The 20917-nt window shown below is 41.8% G+C and overlaps 1 protein-coding gene across 1 annotated transcript in view; it reads right to left on the bottom strand.

Moving 5' to 3' along the window:
• Positions 1 to 20917, bottom strand: part of LOC115463653 (sialic acid synthase-like) — an 89603-nt gene that overhangs the window by 53473 nt on the left and 15213 nt on the right. Inside the window, 1 exon segment of the mRNA XM_030194360.1 lies at positions 3997 to 4212. Coding sequence (XP_030050220.1) covers positions 3997 to 4212 — 216 coding nt within the window.

Genomic DNA, 20917 nt, shown 5'->3' with positions numbered 1-20917 from the left:
AAAGATATAAAGGAGTGGCCTAGTGGTTAGGGTGGTGGACTCTGGTCCTGGGAAACTGAGGAATTGAGTTCGATTCCCACTTCAGGCACAGGCAGCTCCTTGTGACTCTGGGCAAGTCACTTAACCCTCCATTGCCCCATGTAAGCCGCACTGAGCCTGCCATGAGTGGGAAAGCGCGGGGTACAAATGTAACAAAAAAAAAACAAAACCAGAGAGTAGGGTTTGTTTGTTTTTTTGTTACATATGTACCCCGCGCTTTCCCACTATTGGCAGGCTCAATGCAGCTTACATGGGGCAATGGAGGGTTAAGTGACTTGCCCAGAGTCACAAGGAGCTGCCTGTGCCTGAAGTGGGAATCGAACTCAGTTCCTCAGTTCCCCAGGACCAAAGTCCACCACCCTAACCACTAGGCCACTCCTCCACTCCAAAGCTTAAATGGTCAGTATTCTCAATGGAGAAGGGTAGTAAGTGGGGTTCCCCAGGGCTCTGTGCTGGGACCGCTGCTTTGACCTACAGCTGTGGGTAATTAGTGAGGTAATTAAATTTGTTGACGACACAAAGTTATTCAAAGTAGTTAAATTGCGGGAGGATTGTGAAAAATTACAAGAGGACCTTACGAGACTGGGAGTCTAAATGGCAGATGACGTTTAATGTGAGCAAGTGCAAAGTGATGCATGTGGGAAAGAGGAACCCGAATTATTCCACGTTAGAAATCACCAACCAAGAAAGGGATCTAGGTGTCGTCGTTGATGATACGTTGAAACCTTCTGCTTAGTGTGCTGCTGCGGCTAAGAAAGCAAACAGAATTTTAGGTATTATTAGGAAAGGAATGGAAAACAAAAATGAGGACGTTATAATGCTAGATACGGACTCTATTTGCAGAAGACAACAATTCTTTCCCAGCAACTGAAGTGTAAGTTGATTTTCTTTGTTTGTTATGATTGCTACATTAAAGAAGAGTTGGATTAAGAATTGGAGAGACTACTGGTAAAATGTTTACTTGGGAATGGTTTATGCTAGCTACTGAAGCTTTGTGACCACACCTTGCCTAGAACACCATAGACATACTGTACAAACTAGACTACAATTTCTGCAAGCTTAAATCTTATGTTCCATTCAATTTACAGACATCATATCAAAGCTTTAAGTTACTTTCTCTGTCCCTAGTTGGTTCACAATCTAAGCTTTTATACCTGAGAAAATGGAGGATTAGGTGATTTGCCTAAAATCATCACAAGGAGCTGTAGTGAGAATTGAACCCAGTTCCCCAGGTTCTCAGCCCACTGTACTAGCCATTAGGCTACTCCTCAGTGGTTTCAAATCAAATCTTTGGAAAGGGCCCAGAGATCTGTTTTTCAAGTTAATGAAAAATATGCAGATTAGCAAAATTAGAGCAAGAGAATCCAAACTTACCTCAGAAGTAAAACCTGTAAGATTAGTTCACACATCACACAAGTGGTCAGATGGTTTCTTTCGGACTCTTTTTTTTTTTTTTTTTGGAAGGCCTTTAGACATACTCATATATAGTATGTCTTGGGCTGGTGTCACCATGCAGCAACTTTCAAATACAATTGTTAGGCTTAGATTTGGAGAGAAATCTCCCAATGTGAGGTGGTAAAGTGCATGATGGTTGACTTACTGATTTCACAAGGAACCCATTAAAAAGGTAAACAACTTTCCTTTCTGTGACCAGACTTCCTATGTGATTTGAGAGCCAAGATGGTTCCCCAACCAAATGGTACAAGAGAGATCCTGCTGTTTTTGTTGAGTTCTGACATCCATTGCTTAACATGGTCTGCAATAAAAGAAGGTAAATTGTAGCAGAAAGAGGCCAAGTGTGCTGGTCCAATTAGGATTTCTAATACAACCTCAGTCTTCTCATTTTGAGGGTGAAAGATACATGTGCAACAGTGGCTATAAGGCCTAACATTTGCAAGATGACTGTGGTAGACTCCTACATAGCAGCGAGCCTGAAAGACGTAATACATTACAGACAGATATCTGTGTTATAGCAGACAAACGTTTGTTTGATTTGTGTCTAGACTAGCTCCTATGAATTAAATCTGGTTTGAAGGTTGATAAGAAGTTGATAAATAAACCAAAGTCTTGAAGGAGATGCAGCGAAGAGCGACTAAAATGATAGCGGGGATGGGACGAATTCCCTATGAAGAAAGACTAAGGAGGCTAAGGCTTTTCAGCTTGGAGAAGAGACGGCTGAGGGGAGACATGATAGAGGTATATAAAATAATGAGTGGAACAGGTGGATGTGAAGCGTCTGTTCACGCTTTCCAAAAATACTAGGACTAGGGGGCATGCGATGAAACTACAGTGTAGTAAATTTAAAACAAATTGGAGAAAATATTTCTTCACTCAACGCATAATTAAACACTGGAATTCGTTGCCGGAGAACATGGTGAAGGCGGTTAGCTTAGCAGAGTTTTAAAAGGGGTTAGACGGTTTCCTAAAGGACGTCCATAAACCACTACTAAATGGACTTGGGAAAAATCCACAATTCCAGGAACAACATGTATAGAATATTTGTACGTTTGGGAAGCTTGCCAGGTGCCCTTGGCCTGGATTGGCCGCTGTCGTGGACAGGATGCTGGGCTCGATGGACCCTTGGTCTTTTCCCAGTGTGGCATTACTTATGTACTTATGAGATAAATTGTTTTGTCACTGAGGGGGAGTGCAAAAGCTTCTTATGAAGGTGCCAGAAGCCAGTCTGAGATATAGAAAGACAGAGGCTCCTGTGTAGACAAGTTGCTATGATGAGGCATTTCATGAAAACCCTGGGGATCACAGAAAGGCCTAAGGAGGGCCAGCAGGATGTATGTACAGGAAGCCTTAAAATCCAGCAAGTACAGCCAGACAATCTCCTCATAAAGCAGAGGAGGATGTAGGGGGAGAGATGAGATCCCCGAGGTCTAGATTAGGATGCAATCCTCTTGTCTTCTTGAGAAGCAGGGAATGTCTCAAATAAGTCTTGATTGCTTTCCTGAAGTGAAACTATATCTATGGCATCTTCTTGAAGCAAGAATGTGACTTCCTCTCCTTACATAGTAACATAGTAGATGATGGCAGAAAAAGACCTGCACGGTCCATCCAGTCTGCCCAACAAGATAAACTCATATGTGCTACTTTTTGTGTATACCTTACCTTGATTTGTACCTGTCCTTTTCAGGGCACAGACCGTATAAGTCTGCCCAGCACTATCCCTGCCTCCCAACCACCAGCCCCGCCTCCCACCATCAGTTCTGGCACAGACCGTATAAGTCGCTTTGCAGACTTTCCTCTCCTTGAATATTTTATGCAATTCTAATTTCTACATGTCAATAAAAGATTCAGCAGAAACAGAAAATGTACAGAGAAGGGTTACCAAAATGTTTAAAGGGAATGAACAACTCCCCTGTGAGGAAAGGTTAAAGAGGTTATGGCTCTTCTGCTTGGAGATAAAGGTCTATAAAATCCTGAGTGGAGTGGAACAGGAAAACTCAAATATATTATTTTCCATTACAAAAAATAAACATACGAACTACTTAACCCCGAGAGGAAGAATTATACAATCTTACTACTTTTTGGGATCCTAGCAGGGCCTTGTAACCTGAACTGGCCACTGCTGAAACAGTATATAGAGGATGAAGGACTTTTGATCTAAGCATGCCAATTCTTATGTTCTAAGCACATTGGCATGGATCCGAGGCAGCTGACAGCAGGGTAAGGGATCTTTTAGTGGAAATGGTGAATCTATTCTAACAATGTTCAGAACCCAGAAATCAGTTGTGATTTTCTTCTACTTCTGTTTTGTTCTCTTGAATCCATTCAAAAACCGATACAGTTCTAACCACTATCCATCTGTTCTTGTAATAGAAATCTAATAAAACTACAATAGCATAAAAGTTTGCCTCACATTTACATTATACAAAACCCTGTCCTACTGAACATTAGATAGTAATTTTCATGAAAAGCTGATCTACTGAAAATAGATGTAAACCTCACCTCATCCATTCCAGAGGCTGTAAAAAAAATTCCTGTCTCCTTGGCATATCTCTGTAGCTCCCTGTACTGATCATGGCTGAACTCCAGGTGGCGTTTGTGCTCTCCGTATGTCTTTCCCCAGGAGTGATTAGATGTATATGGTCTCTCCAAAGCTCTCTTATTAAATTTATGCTCTAACTCACTCTTCTGGAACTTGGCACAGTCAGCTCCACATTCCTGGAAATAAAACAAACAAAAACAAAACTGTCAAAAATTGTAAATAGCTCAATTTGCATCTTCAATGTAAACAGTTTATATAATCACCCCCCCAACCAGCATTAAAAAAACAAACCTCCATTTTACAACAAAATGGACACTCGATATAAAAATAAACTAAAAAAGAAAAGAAAACATACAGCTAAACCCTTCAATTTCACATCAAAAGTCCCAATAATCAACTCCATTTCTGACAATACCCCCATCTTTCTGGGCGCTCAAAATTAAAAACTCAAATCTGTTGAAATCACTACCCATCACCTATTCTCTCCACTTTCCACCCCAACCAAATAAAACCAGATTCCTCTATCCACCCACCCACTACTCAAAAGGGAACTCTTCCCAAACCACAAGCCAGGAACAGTACCTAGGTTAAAAATCGAGATTAGGACAATGCAATGACACATACTAAACTCAAAACTAATGAAAACAGCCAAGATTTTAGTTTTTCTGAAAGCAAGTGTCTTCAATCACATGGAGCTACTTTTCACAGTAATACACCTAACAGATTGCATTTAACTTTGCTTGCTCTGTCAGGCCACAAACATAAGAATGTAAGTGTTGTCATACTGGGCCAGACCGAAGGTCCATCAAGCCCAACATCCTGTTCCCAACAGTGGCCAATACAGGTTTCAAGTACCTGACAAGTTCCCAAAACAGTACAACACATTTTATGCTGCTTATCCCAGAAATAAGCAGTGGATTTTCCTCAAGTCCATCTTAACAATGGCTTGTGGGTTTAGGAAGCTAGCCAAACCTTTTTAAACCCCGCTAACCTAACTGCCTTTACCACTCTCTGGCAACGAATTCCAGAGTTTAATTACACATTGAGTGAAGAAATATTTTCTCCGATTTGTTTTAAATTTACTATTTTGTAGTTTCATTGCGTGTCCCCTAGTCCTAGTATTTTTAGAAAGAGTAAACAAGCAATTCGCATCTACCCATTCCACTCCACTCATTATTTTATAGACCTCATCTCCCCTCAGCCATCTTTTCTCCAAGCTGAAGAGCCCTAGCCATTTTAGCCTTTTCTCATAGGGAAGTAGTCCCATCCCCTTTACCATTTTCATTGCCCTTCTCTGTACCTTTTCTAATTCCACTATATCTGATTTGAAACGCGGTGACCAGAACTGCATACAGTATTCGAGGTTCGGTCGCACCATGGAGCAATATGAAGAATTACAACATCCTCATTTTTGTTTTCTATTCCTTTCCTAATAATACCTAACATTCTATTTGTTTTCTTAGCCACAGCCACACACTGAGCAGAGGGTTTCAACGCATCATCAACGATGACACCTAGATCCCTTTCCTGGTCGGTGACTTCTAATATGGAACCATGCACCACGTAACTATAGTTTGGGTTCCTCTTTCCCACATGCATCACTTTGCACTTGCTCACATTAAATGTCATCTGCCATTTGGATGCCCAGTCTCCCAGATTCATAAGGTCCTCTTGTAATTTTTCACAATCCTCTTGTGATTTAACAACTTTGAATAACTTTGGGTCATCAGGAAATTTAATTACCTCACTAGTTACTCCCATCTCTAGATCATTTATATATATGTTTAAAAGCAGCAGTCCCAGCACAGAGCCCTGGGGAACCCCACTATCTACCCTTCTCCATTGAGAATACTAACCATTTAACCCTACTTTCTGTTTTCAATCTTTTAACCAGGTTTTTAATCCACAACAGAACACTACCTCCTATCCCATGACTCTCCAATTTCCTCTGGAGTCTTTCAGGAGTACTTTGTCAAATGGCTTTGGAAAATCCAGATACACAATATCAAGCAGCTCACCTTTATCCACGTTTGTTAACCCCTTCAAAGAAATAAAGTAGATTATTATAAAGAACAAAATTACAGAGCATATTCAAAAGCATCAAAGATTTCCCTTCACTAAATCCACGTTGGCTTTGTCTCATTAATCCATGATTTGACTATGCTATGTAATTTTGTTTTTATAACAGTCTCTACCATTTTGCCCCGAACCAACGTAGACTCACTGGTCTATAATTTCCCAGATCACCTCTGGAACCTTTTTTAAAAATTGGCATTACATTGGCCACCTTCCAATCTTCCAGTACCATGCTTGATTTTAAAGATAAATTACATATTACTAGCAATAGTTCTGAAAGTTCATTTTTCAATTCTATCAGTACTCTGGGATGAATATCATCCAGTCCAGGCAATTTGCTACTCTTCAGTTTGACAGATTACACCATTGCATCCTCCATGTTTATGGAGATTTCATTCAGTTTCTCTGACTCGTCCACTTTGACTACCATTTCAGGCACCAGTATCTCTCCCAAATCTTCCTCAGTGAAGACCAAAGCAAAGAATTCATTTAATCTCTCTGCTATGGCTTAGTCTTTCCCGAGTGCCCCTTTTACCCCTCAGTCATCCGGCAATCCAACCGATTTTGCCGGCTTCTTACTTTTAACATACATAAATATATATATATATATATAAATATATATATATATATAAATATATATATATATATATATATATAAATAAGTTTTTACTATGTGTTTTTGCCTCCAACGCAACCTTTTCTTCAAATTCTCTCTTTGCTTTCTTTGTCCGTGCTTTGCATTTAACTTGCTGTTCCTTATTATTTTCAGTTGGATCCTTCTTCCATTTTCTGAAGGATTTTCTTTCAGCTCTAATAGTTTCCTTCACCTCACTTTTTAGCCATGCCGACTGTCATTTGGCCTTCCTTCTTCCTTTTTTTAATTAATGGAATATAACTGGCCTGGGCTTCCAGGATGGTATTTTTGAACAGCAACTACACCTGACTTTTAACCTTTGCAGCTGCTCCTTTTTTTTCCACCCTTCTCATTTTTTTGAAAGTTAATACCAATGTATTTGATTTCCTGTGTGTACTTACTCCATAGCCGATATCAAATCTGATATTATGATCACTGTTATCAAGCAGCCCCAGCACCATTACCTCCTACACCAGATCATGCGCTCCTTAAGGACTAGTTCTAGAAATTTTCCTTCTCTTGTTGGATCTTGTACCAGCTGCTCCATAAAGCAGTCCTTGATTTTGTCAAGGAATTTTACCTCCCTAACATGCCCTGTTATATTCACCCAGCCAATATTGGAGTAATTGAAATCACCTATCATTATTGTGTTCCTCAGTTTGTTAGCCTCCCTAATTTCTGGTAACATTTCTACATGTCTGTATATCCTGGCCAGGCGCATGGTAGTACACTCCTACCAGTATCCTTTTCCAATATACAAATGAAATTTCAATCCATAGGGATTCCAAAATGTGTGTTGTGTCCTGCAGAATTTTCAATCTATTTGATTCAAGCCCTCCTTAACATACACACAATATTACTCCTCCACCAAGTCGATGCACCCTATCACTACGATATAATTTGTACCCTGCTATGAAAGTATCCCACTGGTTATCCTCCTTCCACCAGGTCGCAGAGAATACCTAATTTTTCAGTTAGTGCAATATATTCTAACTCTCCCATCTTATTTCTTAGGGTTCTGGCATTCACATATAGTCATTTCATACTATGTTTGTTGTTTCTATTTACATCTTGCTCAGCAGTTGACAGTGACAATTTGCAATCTTTAGTCTGCTTTTTATTTAAATACATCTGGTCTACTATGGTCTCTATTGCAACCTTGCTTGCTATCAGGATACCCTATCTCCCCTGTTTTTTTTAATATCTTTGAAAGATAGCGTGTTCCGAACCATGCGTTTCTGAACAACTGTTGGCCTTCCCCCAGTTTCTAGTTTAAAAGCTGCTCTACCTTCTTTTTAAATGCCAATGCCAGCAGACTGGTCCCACCTTGGTTAAGGTGTCGCCTATCATTCTGGAACAGACTCCCCCTTTTCCAGAATGTTGCCCAGTTCCTTACAAATCTAAACTCCTCCTCCCTGCAATATCATCTCATCCATGCATTGAGACTCCAGAGCTCTGCCTGTCTCTGGGCCTGTGTATGGAACGGGGAGCACTTCAGAATCTCTAGGGTAGCATTTTCAAGATTTGCGCTTTCTACCTAGCAGCCTAAATTTGGCTTCCAGAACTTCCCTCCCACATTTTCCTATGTCAATGGTACCCACATGCACCAACACAGCCAGCTCCTTCCCAGCACTATCTAAAATCCTACCAATCCTATCTAGATGGCAAGCGAGATCCGCCACCTTTACACCAGGCAGGCAAGTGACCAGGCGATCCTCACGTTCACCAGCCACCCAGCTATTTACATGCCTAATAATCAAATCACCTGCTAGAACAGCCATCCTAACCCTTCTCTCCTGGGCAGAAACACCTGGAGACACATTACAGAAAGTGCTCCCAAAAGGTCTTGATGTGCATGAGCTCTGCAAAATGTTTGATAGTGTTCCTAAAAATTCATAATCAATCATTTAAATCTTATGGAAGCTGTTACACTGTGCCTCCTACAGCACAGCACCTAAAAATACCTGGGAAGGTTGTAGCTTACCTGCATTCCTCCCAGATCCCTCTGTGGCAACTCCTGAATCCACCCCGGTTGCTTTGCACTTCAGCTGCAAACATCAAGCTCCTTCTAGTCACGAGCTAGAAAGGGCACACTATCCGATCACTTTAGATTAGTATTTCTTCTCTCTCCATTTATTTCAACTCCACTACAACCCGCCACTCAGCATTCTTTTGTGCCACCCCCTCCCTTCTAGAACTTCGCTATGAACAATCCTACTCCCAATTATCAGGCTCGCCTTAAAACTTACTTGCTCTCCCAGACCTTTTCTATCCTCACCCCTTAATCGATCTGGCTCTGTTGCTCATCCTGGAACAGATGTACCTCATTTCCCTCCTAGCTGACTTCCATTCTGTGCTATCCCTATTTTTATTTTTACTTAGTTCCTTTCTATTGTATTGATTTTATTGTACAATGCTCTGATTTTTCATTAAAGGGTGATATATCAAGTCCCAAATAAACTAAAATTACACTCTCTCCCTAATGCCAATTCTGTCTAATCGTATTCCCCATTTAAATTTAAATCAATATAAACCTGAAGACCTTACCATCATCTACATTCATCATCTCAACATCCATTCATGTAGGTTTCACCCCATTCATACATTTTCTTCCTTTGAAGTTTACTCCATCTGCCGATTCAATCCAGCATGACTTCAGAAAGCTGCTCATTTATCAAGCCCCAGATATGTCCTCCACTTTCAAGTTCAAATTCAGATGTTTGATATACCACCTATATATCCAAAACTAGTCTAAACAGTTTACATTTTAAATTGTCCATTACACAACTAGCTTGAACACAGACTTTTCTCTTCTTCAAGCTTGTCTTGTCAAGGTCTCAGAAAACGTTTGGCGAGTCAATAAAACTACAGCTTCCTGGCTCACTGGAAACACATCTTCCCTGAAATTGTCCCGGTTTTATTTGGTACACCAGCCAGTCACCCTATTCAAATATTTAGGCATCATTTTGGATTCCAAGTTGAAATTTATCACTCAGCTATCCTTGGTTTTGAAATCGATGGGGGGGGGGGGGGTTGCTCTCCGCAGACTTAGGTCTGTAAAGAATTCCCTGGACTTCGACGCTCTACATATGTTATAAACATGCATTTATTGGATCCCGGCTGGATTATTCTAATATCATCTATGCCAAGCTCCCTAATTCGGAACGCAAACATTTACAAACGCTTCAGAGCACCATGGCACGACCATTTGGAGGGAACTTATCGCCCCTTTACTTCAAAATCTCCACTGGCTCCCCATTCAAGATTCAGTACAAAATCCTTAGGCTAGCTTTTACAGCGATCCATAGTGGCCTACCGGGGCATTTGGCTTCACTTACTATCCCTTATGTCCCTGCATGCAATTTCCGTTCTCTGAATGACTTTAGACTGGTTCTTCCCAATCCTCACCAGACATTGGGAAGTCACACAAAGAAATGCCTTCTATTTTATGGCACCATTTTTATGGAATAGTTTGCCCTGTGATATCAGATTAGAACAATCTCTGAGAAACTAAGAATGTTCTAAAAACGTTTGTTTTCCTGTGCCTATGATTAGATTCTGGGGGTTGTCTTGGAGGCAAGGCTGTACTCAGAAATCAGATTTACTTTTATGTCAGGAGTGTGCTCTCGTTATGAATGTGGTCTTTCCTATCATAAAATGGAACTCAATATTGAACATTTTTATTTTTTAAATGTACATCACTTTCATGTACCTGTTAAAAAAAGGAGATTCATAAAGTTTTAATAAACATAACTGAAAAAGGTGCAAGCAAAATAAAAAATAAATAATAAAAAAAGGAAATTTCTGGCTCTCTCTCTTTCTTGAACCATTTTCCATGTCCCTCATTCTTGAGGGAATTTAACTTCCACACTGACCACCACTCCAACTTGACTTATAAGCTGCTCACTTAAACTTCTTTATATGACCTCCAACTATGCTCTACCACCCCTACTGACTAGCATGATTCACTACCTCGATTTAGTCATTTCCCCCAATTGCTCTCAAACTTCTCCACCTTAGTCCTTCCCCTCTATACCATCACCTGACAACTTTCATACTTTACCATCCCACCTCAACCTCGTCTTGTTCTGTCACCATGAATATATTTAGGAATGCCTAGACTATTTACCTTTCCACTCTTCACCACTGTCAATCTCTCCTTCACCTACTACACTATTATTGCTAACACACACACCATTACCAGGCATACTTAGCACTTTATATTAAAATACAACCTCTGCTTCATGAAGCAGGTATTTTCCCACCCCTTCCCCACCCTGTAATGCGCACCAAACCCCAGCATTGGTCAGAATTCACTCACGTTCCTGTGCACTCCCTTCAGGTCACCTCTGGCTAAACTACATTCACATGCTGACTTCATACATTTTTTAATTCATGCCAACTTCTTCCAGTCTGCTATTGCACTCAACACGTAAGACTACTATGCCTATCTGACATACTCCCTTACCTCCAACCTCAGCATCTCTGTCTCGCTCAACTCCCTCCTCAATGTGTTTCCACCTCTCCCCATCCCATTCCAGTCTTTACTCACATTATGGCTATTTGTGTGACAAGGTTCAGATGGAGTTCTTCACCTCCCCTTTTGTCCACATCATTCCTGCACCCTTCCTTCTTTTTCTAAGATCACAGAGGAGGGAGCAAAACAGTAATTCACTAAATATGGTAGGCCAGAGACATGTATAAAAATTGTTTTGCACTCTGGAATAATGATACGAACCACATCTCCTTATTTAGCTGCTCCAAACTCAAACTCCTTCTAATATATATTTATATTACTAGACTAAAAAAAAAAAAAAAAACAACATAACTGGCAACAAATTTTATTACTTAGAAGAACTATAATAGCAGCAGATGTATTTACAAGAATGGAATATCTATATAAATAATTCTCACCTCCAACGTTCAGTGGAGCACTGAATCTACTGTTCCTAGGCTAGGCTGTCAGCACCACTCACCCTCACTCACAGACCCACCCTCCGCCACGCCCCTTCCGGACATAATTCTCACCTCCAACGTTCTAATGAGGCCAAATCGGAAAGCTCATGGTGTAGATCGCTGTTCCACCATGACTGTGTGCCCCGCCCTCACGTCAAATGTCATGACGTCAAGGGCGGAGCACTGACACTGAGCGAATGGAATTGGGCGCCCATCAGCTGACACACACTATGACACAGGATCGCGCAGGACACAACGGAGAACCAGGAAGCAGCATGCGGGACTAAACTGAACCGGCAAGTGGAGGCACCGATCAGGCTCGTGCCCACCAGCTGACACCGATTCTGCCAAAAAAATTAGAAACGGCAAGCACAGACAGTGAGAACCGGTAAGCGCTGACAAACATCACATCGCACCCATCAGCTGACACTCACTCTTACACAGCAGCGCACACAACCGCGAAGCACCAGGCGCTAGCGAGTGAGCAACCCAGCCTGAATGTCAGAGGGAGGGAGCGAGCCTGCCTGAACGTCACAGGTACGGATGGAGGCAGGCAGCGAGAACAACGCAGGGACAGCGGGAGCGACATAACCAGCCAGCCTCAACGTCGGATGGAGGGAGGGAGCCAGCTTCAATGTGGCAGTGGGACGGAGGGAGCCAGCTTCAATGTGATAAAAGAAAAAGGGAGGGAGGGCCACCACCCTAAAAGGCTGAGGGAGGGGGGCCAACGACCCTGAAGCTGGGAGAGGGAGGGAGGGAAGGAAAAAGGAAAGGGGGAGGGGAAGGAAAGTGCTGAGGGAAGACAGGGGGGAAGTGGAAGGAGGACGGCAGACAGAGGGGGGGCCTGGCGCACACTCTCATTCTTTCTCACACATCCACTCTCACACACACAGCCTCACTCTGTCACACACACACTCACACATTCACTCTCTCAAACATACACACTAAGGAAAAACCTTGCTAGCGCCCGTTTCATTGCTTTATGCAATAACACAAAATCAGGGGAGAAAAACTCGCCCTGGGCACCCAGATCCCGTCTGGGGCTAGCAGCTCCCTGAATAGCCTCAATTCGAGGTCCCCCCCCCCCCCCCCCCCACGGGCTCAGGGCTCTCCATCTCTACGGAGGCCGCGCCATGCGGAGAATTCAAAACGGCGTCCGCTGCCAGCTCTGAGCGGGAAGAATCATCGCTCACCATGCTCGGGCCAGCTCTTAAACCTGTACAGCACGATTTACAGAGCCCCGCTGCTGATTTGCGCTTGCCACACCGCGAACAGCGCTTTACATTCTCTGCAGCCATCACCGAAAACGGCGGGAAAATTCACAATGGCGGTTTCGTGCCAAAAACGCCCCGATCGCGGACCAACCCGGAGGAGTAAGAAATCACTCTTACCTCACCGGACCGAGTATCACAGCTCCGGTCCCATAGAAGAATCAAAGGAAAACCTCTGTTCCATTTTTTTTTTTTTTTTTTAACGCTGTGAGGAAAGCAGAGGTAATAAGAACTCCGGAGGCTCAGATGAGTGGGAAAGGCAGGGAAAGGCGAACCAATGTGCCTGCATCCACTGAGTGGGAAAGGACAGGGAAAAGCAAGCTAATATGTCCACATCCACGGGGGCATGGGTAAGGCAGGGAAAGGGCTAACCTATGTGCCTTCAAAGTGAAGCTGCTATAGCCTCTAACACCCCGGCTAACAACTGGCAAGCCAGGAGCCACCCCCAGGCAGATTTTTGATGGAGCTCGAAGAAGCTGCAGCCACCCTGCTTGGGGAGATAGAGAATACTGAAGAGGCAGTGGAGCTGGCTGGCCATGAGGCACTGTGAAAAGTTGAGTGCTCTCTATCTCCCCCTGCTGGTTGATGGACACAACCCATACGTAATGGCTTCATCAGCTTGATGACAAGGAAATAGCTGATCATCACCACCACATTGATACTCTATCCTCATTTGGACCTTAGGAATTATTTCTTCCGTTGTTCTTGTAACTTAAGTTCTGATGGATCCTCCTCCATCAAAACTCCACTATCAATCAGTGCACTCAGGTCTCTGTTATGGGACCTCTCTCTCCCTTTTGCTCCAATCTCCTCCTATACCTTTCAGTACCATCTGTATGCTGATGGATCTTAAATCTGCATGAAATTTCACCCAAAATCTTTAAATTTCATTCTTTAGCTCACCAACTAGTACCATGCAATCATGGGAACATGATCTAAACACCCAACTAAATGAAAAAGAATGGGAAAAATTCTGTTTCAAAACTACTCGTACCACCAAATCAGCGTCCATTTCACAATCCATGTTCTACCTAGCACACAGGGCCCTATGGACTCCAGCTAAACTCGCCAAAATGAATACGACAAAAACCAAAAATAATATGAATAAATGTTGGACATGTGAAAAGGATGTTAGAAATCTCAAACATATTATTTATTCTTGTTCATTTGTTCAAGATTATTGGAACTCTGTATGGAACACAATATCATCTACCTTGAATATTCAAGATGTTTTAACATATAACATAGTCATATTTGGATCCCTAATGATACAATCACCACTAGACAACTATCAAGCACAATTATTAGACATAATGTTACATCAAGCCTTAAGAACCCTTTTCTTTTGTTGGAAAGACCTTACCAAAGTAACGTATTTAACTTGGTGGAATTCTGTGTGTATATTAGCTAAATATGAATATGCTGCGGCTGAAAAATATAACTCACTTGTTAAATACAATAAAATATGGACTTCTTTACTAGATCAACTACATAATAACCTCTCTTAGTTGAATTTATGTATGACCATGACTTGTATAGCAATAATTCTTGTATAATCTTAGTCTGAACATGTATGCTGATGCTTTGTTATTGTTAATCTGTTATGCTGGTTATTTGCTTTTATTTTAGCCATTTGTTATTGACTACAAAACACAATAAAAATAGTGGAACAAAAAAAAAAAAAATTGTCATTCTTGTCGGATACTGAAGCCTAAACATGGCCAAGACATTTCCTTTATCTTCTTGAACACACTACAACTTACCTCTGTGGACAACATTTCCATCTTCCTGGTACTCTCAGCCTATAACTAGTGTGGAGCTTAAAAAAAAAAAATATATATATATATATATATATATATATATATATATATATATATATATACATATATCCCCTAGAACTGTTCCTACCTTAGCTAAAAATATTTGCAAAACTTTTGAACCTTTCATTTGAATATCACAGGTAGCTCAATCATCTCAAAGTTGGCAAAACAATAAACATTAACAAAAATGAAGAAACACAAATTTGTTTCATGAATCAGTTCTGTATCAACTATGCAACATACAATACAAGTCCAAAAATCCAGACTGCTCGGGGATTGAGTCAGTCCGGATTTTTACATTTTCTAGATTCTCAGACAGTACTTTTAAAATTTAAATTTAAGGTCAATTTTGTTCATTTATTCATTAACAAATACAGAAAGCAGGAAAAACATACTGTAGAAGTGCAAATTAAGAAAAAAAGTGAATACAGTAATGTAAACTGTATCCATTTCCAGCGTCTCTCCATCTCTTCCCCATCCTGTGTGCGTGTGCGTCCACTTCTCTCTACCCAAAGGAGGCGGCCCAGACCACCCATGGCCCCCTCATGGCTATGCCTTCCCCTCCCTCCCAACCCCCTCCCCGACATGGTCCAGCATCTCTCCCTTCCCTGCCCATGGCTCCCCCGGTATACAGACCTTAAGTCTTCAGTGCTGCAGGACCAGCGGCAGCCTTACTCACAGACTGCCTGTGGCCTGCAACATGCCTTTCCCTCTGACCCATCCTGCTCATCTGAACACAGGAAGTTGTATTGGAAGGAAAGGCACAGTGCAGGCCGAGGCAGCCTGTGAGTAAGCTTGCCGCTGGTGCTGCAGCACAGAAGACTTCTAAAAAGGTCTGTACACCAGGGGAGCCGCAGGCAGGTCCGAGAGGGGAGGTTGAGCTATCGGACCAGGGGGGAAGGAGGGAGTTGGAAACACAAATTTAAAGGGTCTAGATTCTCAGGTGATCCAGACATCTGAATGTCTGGATTTCTACTGCATTCAGACAAACATTTTGCCACATACAAGCCTATAATGCTGTAGAAAAGCAACAAAATTAGCAAGAAACTGACACTGGCAGATCTACACACTATCTGAATAAACCTGCCAGTGCTGCTCAATAATTTGTAAGAACTTGACTCGTCTTGTGCCACGAGGTCACTATTTTTTTGATACTTTACTGCCATCTTCTCTCATTTCTATATAAATAATGATTCTATAAGACTGACTCTTGTTTGTTTGTTTTATAAGATTGGGCACAAATGGTGTGATATATATATTTTTTTCATAGTACGATTATGATGTTATCCAAGACTGTTTGGACTGGAATTTAGGATTTTTTCTTCATTTGTGTTCTTCTTTTTCTCTTTTCATTTTTAGTCTTATGATTATGGTGATATAAGTCTCAACACATTTGGAGAGGTATCCAGTTTTCACCATTATTTGGTAGGCATGAGAATTTTTCATATGTTTGCTATATATATGTTTTATTTACATTTGGACTTACATAAATTATTTTTTACTAGTTTCTCTATTTTTAGTGTTATATATAAGTCATTTTTATATTTTGGTGGACTATATGTTATGGCATAGATATGTTTTTATTCATATATAATATTGATATATATGTATTTATATTTATTTATATCCCCTGACGCAGCCCATGAATGGGCAAAACACTGCCTGTGTCGGGCATTGCTGATTGATTAAACTTTGTTTGGAACCTTTGTTCTTCGTCTTTTCTGCTTTTTTTGTCGTCATCTTGGATTCTGCAGATAGACTGCCCTGTTGCTTTCTTAGACAATATTTGGATCCTATGCTGTTAAATTTTCAGATAATTATTTGCTCCCCTGGACAGAGACACTGTTGACCCTCTTGTGTATATTTTTTCCAGCTTTCATTGGGTTAGAAAGAATTAAAATAAAAGCATCTTTAATGACAGCTTTCTGGAATTTCATGCTTCCCTATATTGTTCCAAAAAAAAGAAATTGATGATTCTGAAATATGTTGCTTCCTGGATAAGGTTAAGGTCACTGGCCTCTCAGAGGAAGATGAGGTATTTCTGGACAATGTGTGAAGTCAATGAAGTCTTAGACTGGCACATGGCAGTAAGCTGTGGCTCAAGCTCCTTCATCTTTCTGTGCAGCCTGGGCCAGGGTGTTGCACTTTGAACCATATGAGGATTCAAAGCTGCCCAGGAAGTGAAAACAGTGGTGTTGCACCTCAGCTGTTATGTACTAAATCTCAGGAAGCCAGGATCAACACAGTGAATGAGAGTGAGTGGAATGGAGGGGGAACTTGGTGTGAAAGTGAGGTAGTATGGGAGTAAGAGTGAAGGATGGAATCACAGTAGGACTGAAGGAGAAATGAAAGATCCCCTCACACCCTGCCTCCTGAACCAGCCCCCAGCTCATGTCTTGCAATTCCATCTCCCCACCCCTCCTCCCCCTTCCACGCCAATTAAGCAACAGGAGGACAGCAGTAGCAATACCTTGGGCCATATATTCCTTCTTTGTGCCAGGAACCCAATGTTGGATACTAGGTAACCGCACGGTTCAAAACCGTAGTCAAGCCCCTGGCAACAGAGGGGAGATTAAGGCACAACACACCATCACTCTCCTCCTACTCTAATGCCTGATCAGAACATGAGGGTATCAAGCAGACGAGGGGAGGAGAGAGTCAAATACACCGCTGGGCAGCCTTGATCTCAATGACCTAGCTTGGTCCCCTCTCCCCCAGTCTCTCATCATCATGGGAAACTGGGGGCTGTACATATATCAAAGAAAGCAACATGAAAAAGTAGTATAAATCTATAGAGTACATCAGAGGATTTGGCATTTTGACTTTATTTACTAAGGGTCTTTTTTACTAAGGCGCACTAGTGTTTTCAGCACACACTAATATTTAGGGCGGACTAAACATTAGCAGCATCCATTGGACTATGTGGACATCACTGAAGTTTAGTGTGTGCTAAAAACGCTAGTGAGCCTTAGTAAAAGACCCCCTAAACCTTTAAGTGAATAACCTCTGAGAAGAATCCTAGGTGAATTTATATAGATGCAGAAATTTAACAAGCGAGCACCACCAAAGGGGAGTAGTGGAAATACTCAACAATGCAAAGAGAATCACAGAGATTAGATCTGGGCAGAACAGCTGAGAAATCTAAAAGGGAACTTGGAATCCAGATAGAGAGAGAAGAACAAAACATAGGAGACAGCTTTGTGGGTGCTTAAGCACCCCCAATATTGAAAAAGTGCTGTGTCCAATGAGGGACAATTTTGAGTTTAGCATCCTTATCAATTTGAAAATTTATCTTCTATGGAACCGAGTGGTGTTAACTGCGCCACAACTAATCATTCAACAAGGAAGGAAAGTCAAAAAGTGTACATAAGAACCACGTTACAGTCTCACCTGAAATAGAGGCTTAGAACAGTATGATCAGAGACATCAGACTTTGCAAAGGGAACTTCCCAAATTACAACATATAAAAAAATAATTGCTTAAGAACATAAACTGGTAAACTGAGACAATACATCTCTACCTGTAAAATGTTCTATTGCTTGACTGACAATTAGTAGAGAGTGCATTATCCCCCAGATTCTACATAGTTTGCCCAAAGTTGAGCATGGCTCCCAGATGCACATGTAACTAATTAGTCAATTAGGCAACAATTACTGGAGCTGACATAGAGTTTACTGCCACTTATTAAGAATTAACCACATATCTGCTCTACGCCCTGTACCATAACATGCACACCTAAATTTCATAGCGTGCGGGGGCATGGCCATTCCCAGAAATTAAGAATACTTAATTTTATATGTCTGCCACCAGTTGGGCACACGGAGTTACACCAGGTTTCAGCAGGCATAAGTCCGTATGCTAAGCATTATTCTATAACGCTAAGCAACCTTTACAGAATTGGCACCTAGCATGGATTTTAACAGCGCTTAACTTTGGGACTGTATCTGGCCCTCTGGCTCTTTGTTCCTTTCAGTTTTCTCTGTTTTAGCATGGAACAACATTGCTGCTGGTGACCTGTACAGCTTGCCTGGAGTAGAACCACTGCCGCCCTCCACTGCTCCAGCAATGTGAGCCCTGGCCTTGGCCAGGACTTGACTTGTCCTCATCAACATCATAGAGGTCCACAGGCTGATTCACAAGATCATCTATGGAGAATCTCCGAGCTACATGACCGACCTGATCGACCTACCCACCAGAAACACTTCGCAATCTTCACAAAACTACCTCAACCTGCATTACCCTAACTGTAAAAGACTCAAATATAAATCCATGTTTGATTGGAACGCCCTCACCAGACCCATTCGTTCTATTAAAGACTACCTACCCTTCAGAAAATCGCTGAAAACCCATCTATTCAAGGAATCTTATCCAAATGCCACGACCTAACCCTATGAACCCACCTATTCATCACCTGATCCTGTGACAACGGCAATGACTCAGACCACGCTTCCTCCAATTTTTCCTTATGCTTACTCTGACCCTATCCCCTGAATATATCAATCTAGCCTAAAACTAGCACCTTCTCCTACCCCCTCTCCCTTATAATATTACCTATCTACACATCCCCATTACTCTGCTAAGCTTAGCCTGTTTTCTCCACACTACACGTTGTAATCTTACTGCTATGTAAGCCGCATTGAACCTGCTATGTGTGGGAAAGTGCAGGGTACAAATGTAACAAATAAAACCATCTTGGACATGGTATGTTCTTTGTTTACATTACGGTCGGTGATCAAGGTACACATGGAACAAGGATGGTATGGACGTCTATCTTGGAATCTGCTGTACTGATGCTCAATCAGCCTCTTGCCCAGGTTCCCATATCATATACCATTTCATATATGAAGGTTTAATGACACGTTGAATATATGCTAGATAAACAGGAACAAAATCTATATTTATATACTAAGGGAAAATAAACAAAGATCTATTATTTAATCCTACAGGATAAATTCCATGTACTCTGCATTACAGAATCTTGGGTGGTCATTGGGACTCCGATACAGTCCCATTTAAGTCATTGGACTCCAATACAGACCCAGTTAAGCAATATTTTTAAGAGAGGCAGAGGTGTTTTAGTGATTAATTGAAGGAGTTGAATTTCACAAAACTACATTTTGAATTTGGTGGCTTGGCTAATCAATTCCATTAAATGATTTTCTTTATGTTATTTAGAGTCCAACTACTCTTCACTTTTGGAGTTTGTTTTGTCCTTTCAATTGATTTTAGCAGACTATGAGGTGTATTGTTAAACACTTAGACTTACATAGTAACATAGTAGATGACGGCAGAAAAAGACCTGCACGGTCCATCTAGTCTGCCCACGATAAACTCATGTGTATACCTTACCTTGATTTGTACCTGTCTTTTTCAGGGCACAGACCATATAAGTCTGTGCAGCAGTATTTCCCACCTCCCAACCACCAGTCCCGCCTCCCATCACCGGCTCCGGCACAGACCCCGTATAAGTCTGCCCTCCCCCATCCTAGCCTCTCAACCACCAACCCCTCTTCCCCCCGCCACCCAATTTCAGCTAAGCTTCTGTGGATCCATTCCTTCTGCACAGGATTCCTTTATGCCTGTCCCACGCATGTTTGAATTCCGTTACCGTTTTCATCTCCACCACCTCCCGCGGGAGGGCATTCCAAGCGTTCACCACCCTCTCCGTGAAGAAATACTTCCTGACATCTTTCCTGAGTCTGCCCCCCTTCAATCTCATTTCATGTCCTCTCGTTCTACCGCCTTCCCCTCTCCGGAAAAGATTCGTTTGCGGATTAATACCTTTCAAATATTTGAACGTCTGTATCATATCACCCCTGTTCCTCCTTTCCTCCAGAGTATACATGTTCAGGTCAGCAAGTCTCTCTTCATATGTCTTGGAAAGCAACTCCCATACCATCCTCGTAGCTTTTCTTTGTACCGCTTCCATTTTTTTAACATCCTTCGCAAGGTATGGCCTCCAAAACTGAACACAATACTCCAGGTGGGCCTCACCAACGTCTTATACAGGGGCATTAAAACCTCCTTTTTTCTGCTGGTCACACCTCTCTCTATACAGCCTAGCAACCTTCTCGCTACGGCCACCGCCTTGTCGCACTGTTTCATAGCCTTTAGGTCCTCAGAT

Source organism: Microcaecilia unicolor, chromosome 2 (genome assembly GCF_901765095.1).
Source record: "Microcaecilia unicolor chromosome 2, aMicUni1.1, whole genome shotgun sequence".
Lineage (NCBI taxonomy): Eukaryota > Metazoa > Chordata > Amphibia > Gymnophiona > Siphonopidae > Microcaecilia > Microcaecilia unicolor.
This window is presented reverse-complemented; position numbering and strand designations above follow the sequence as displayed.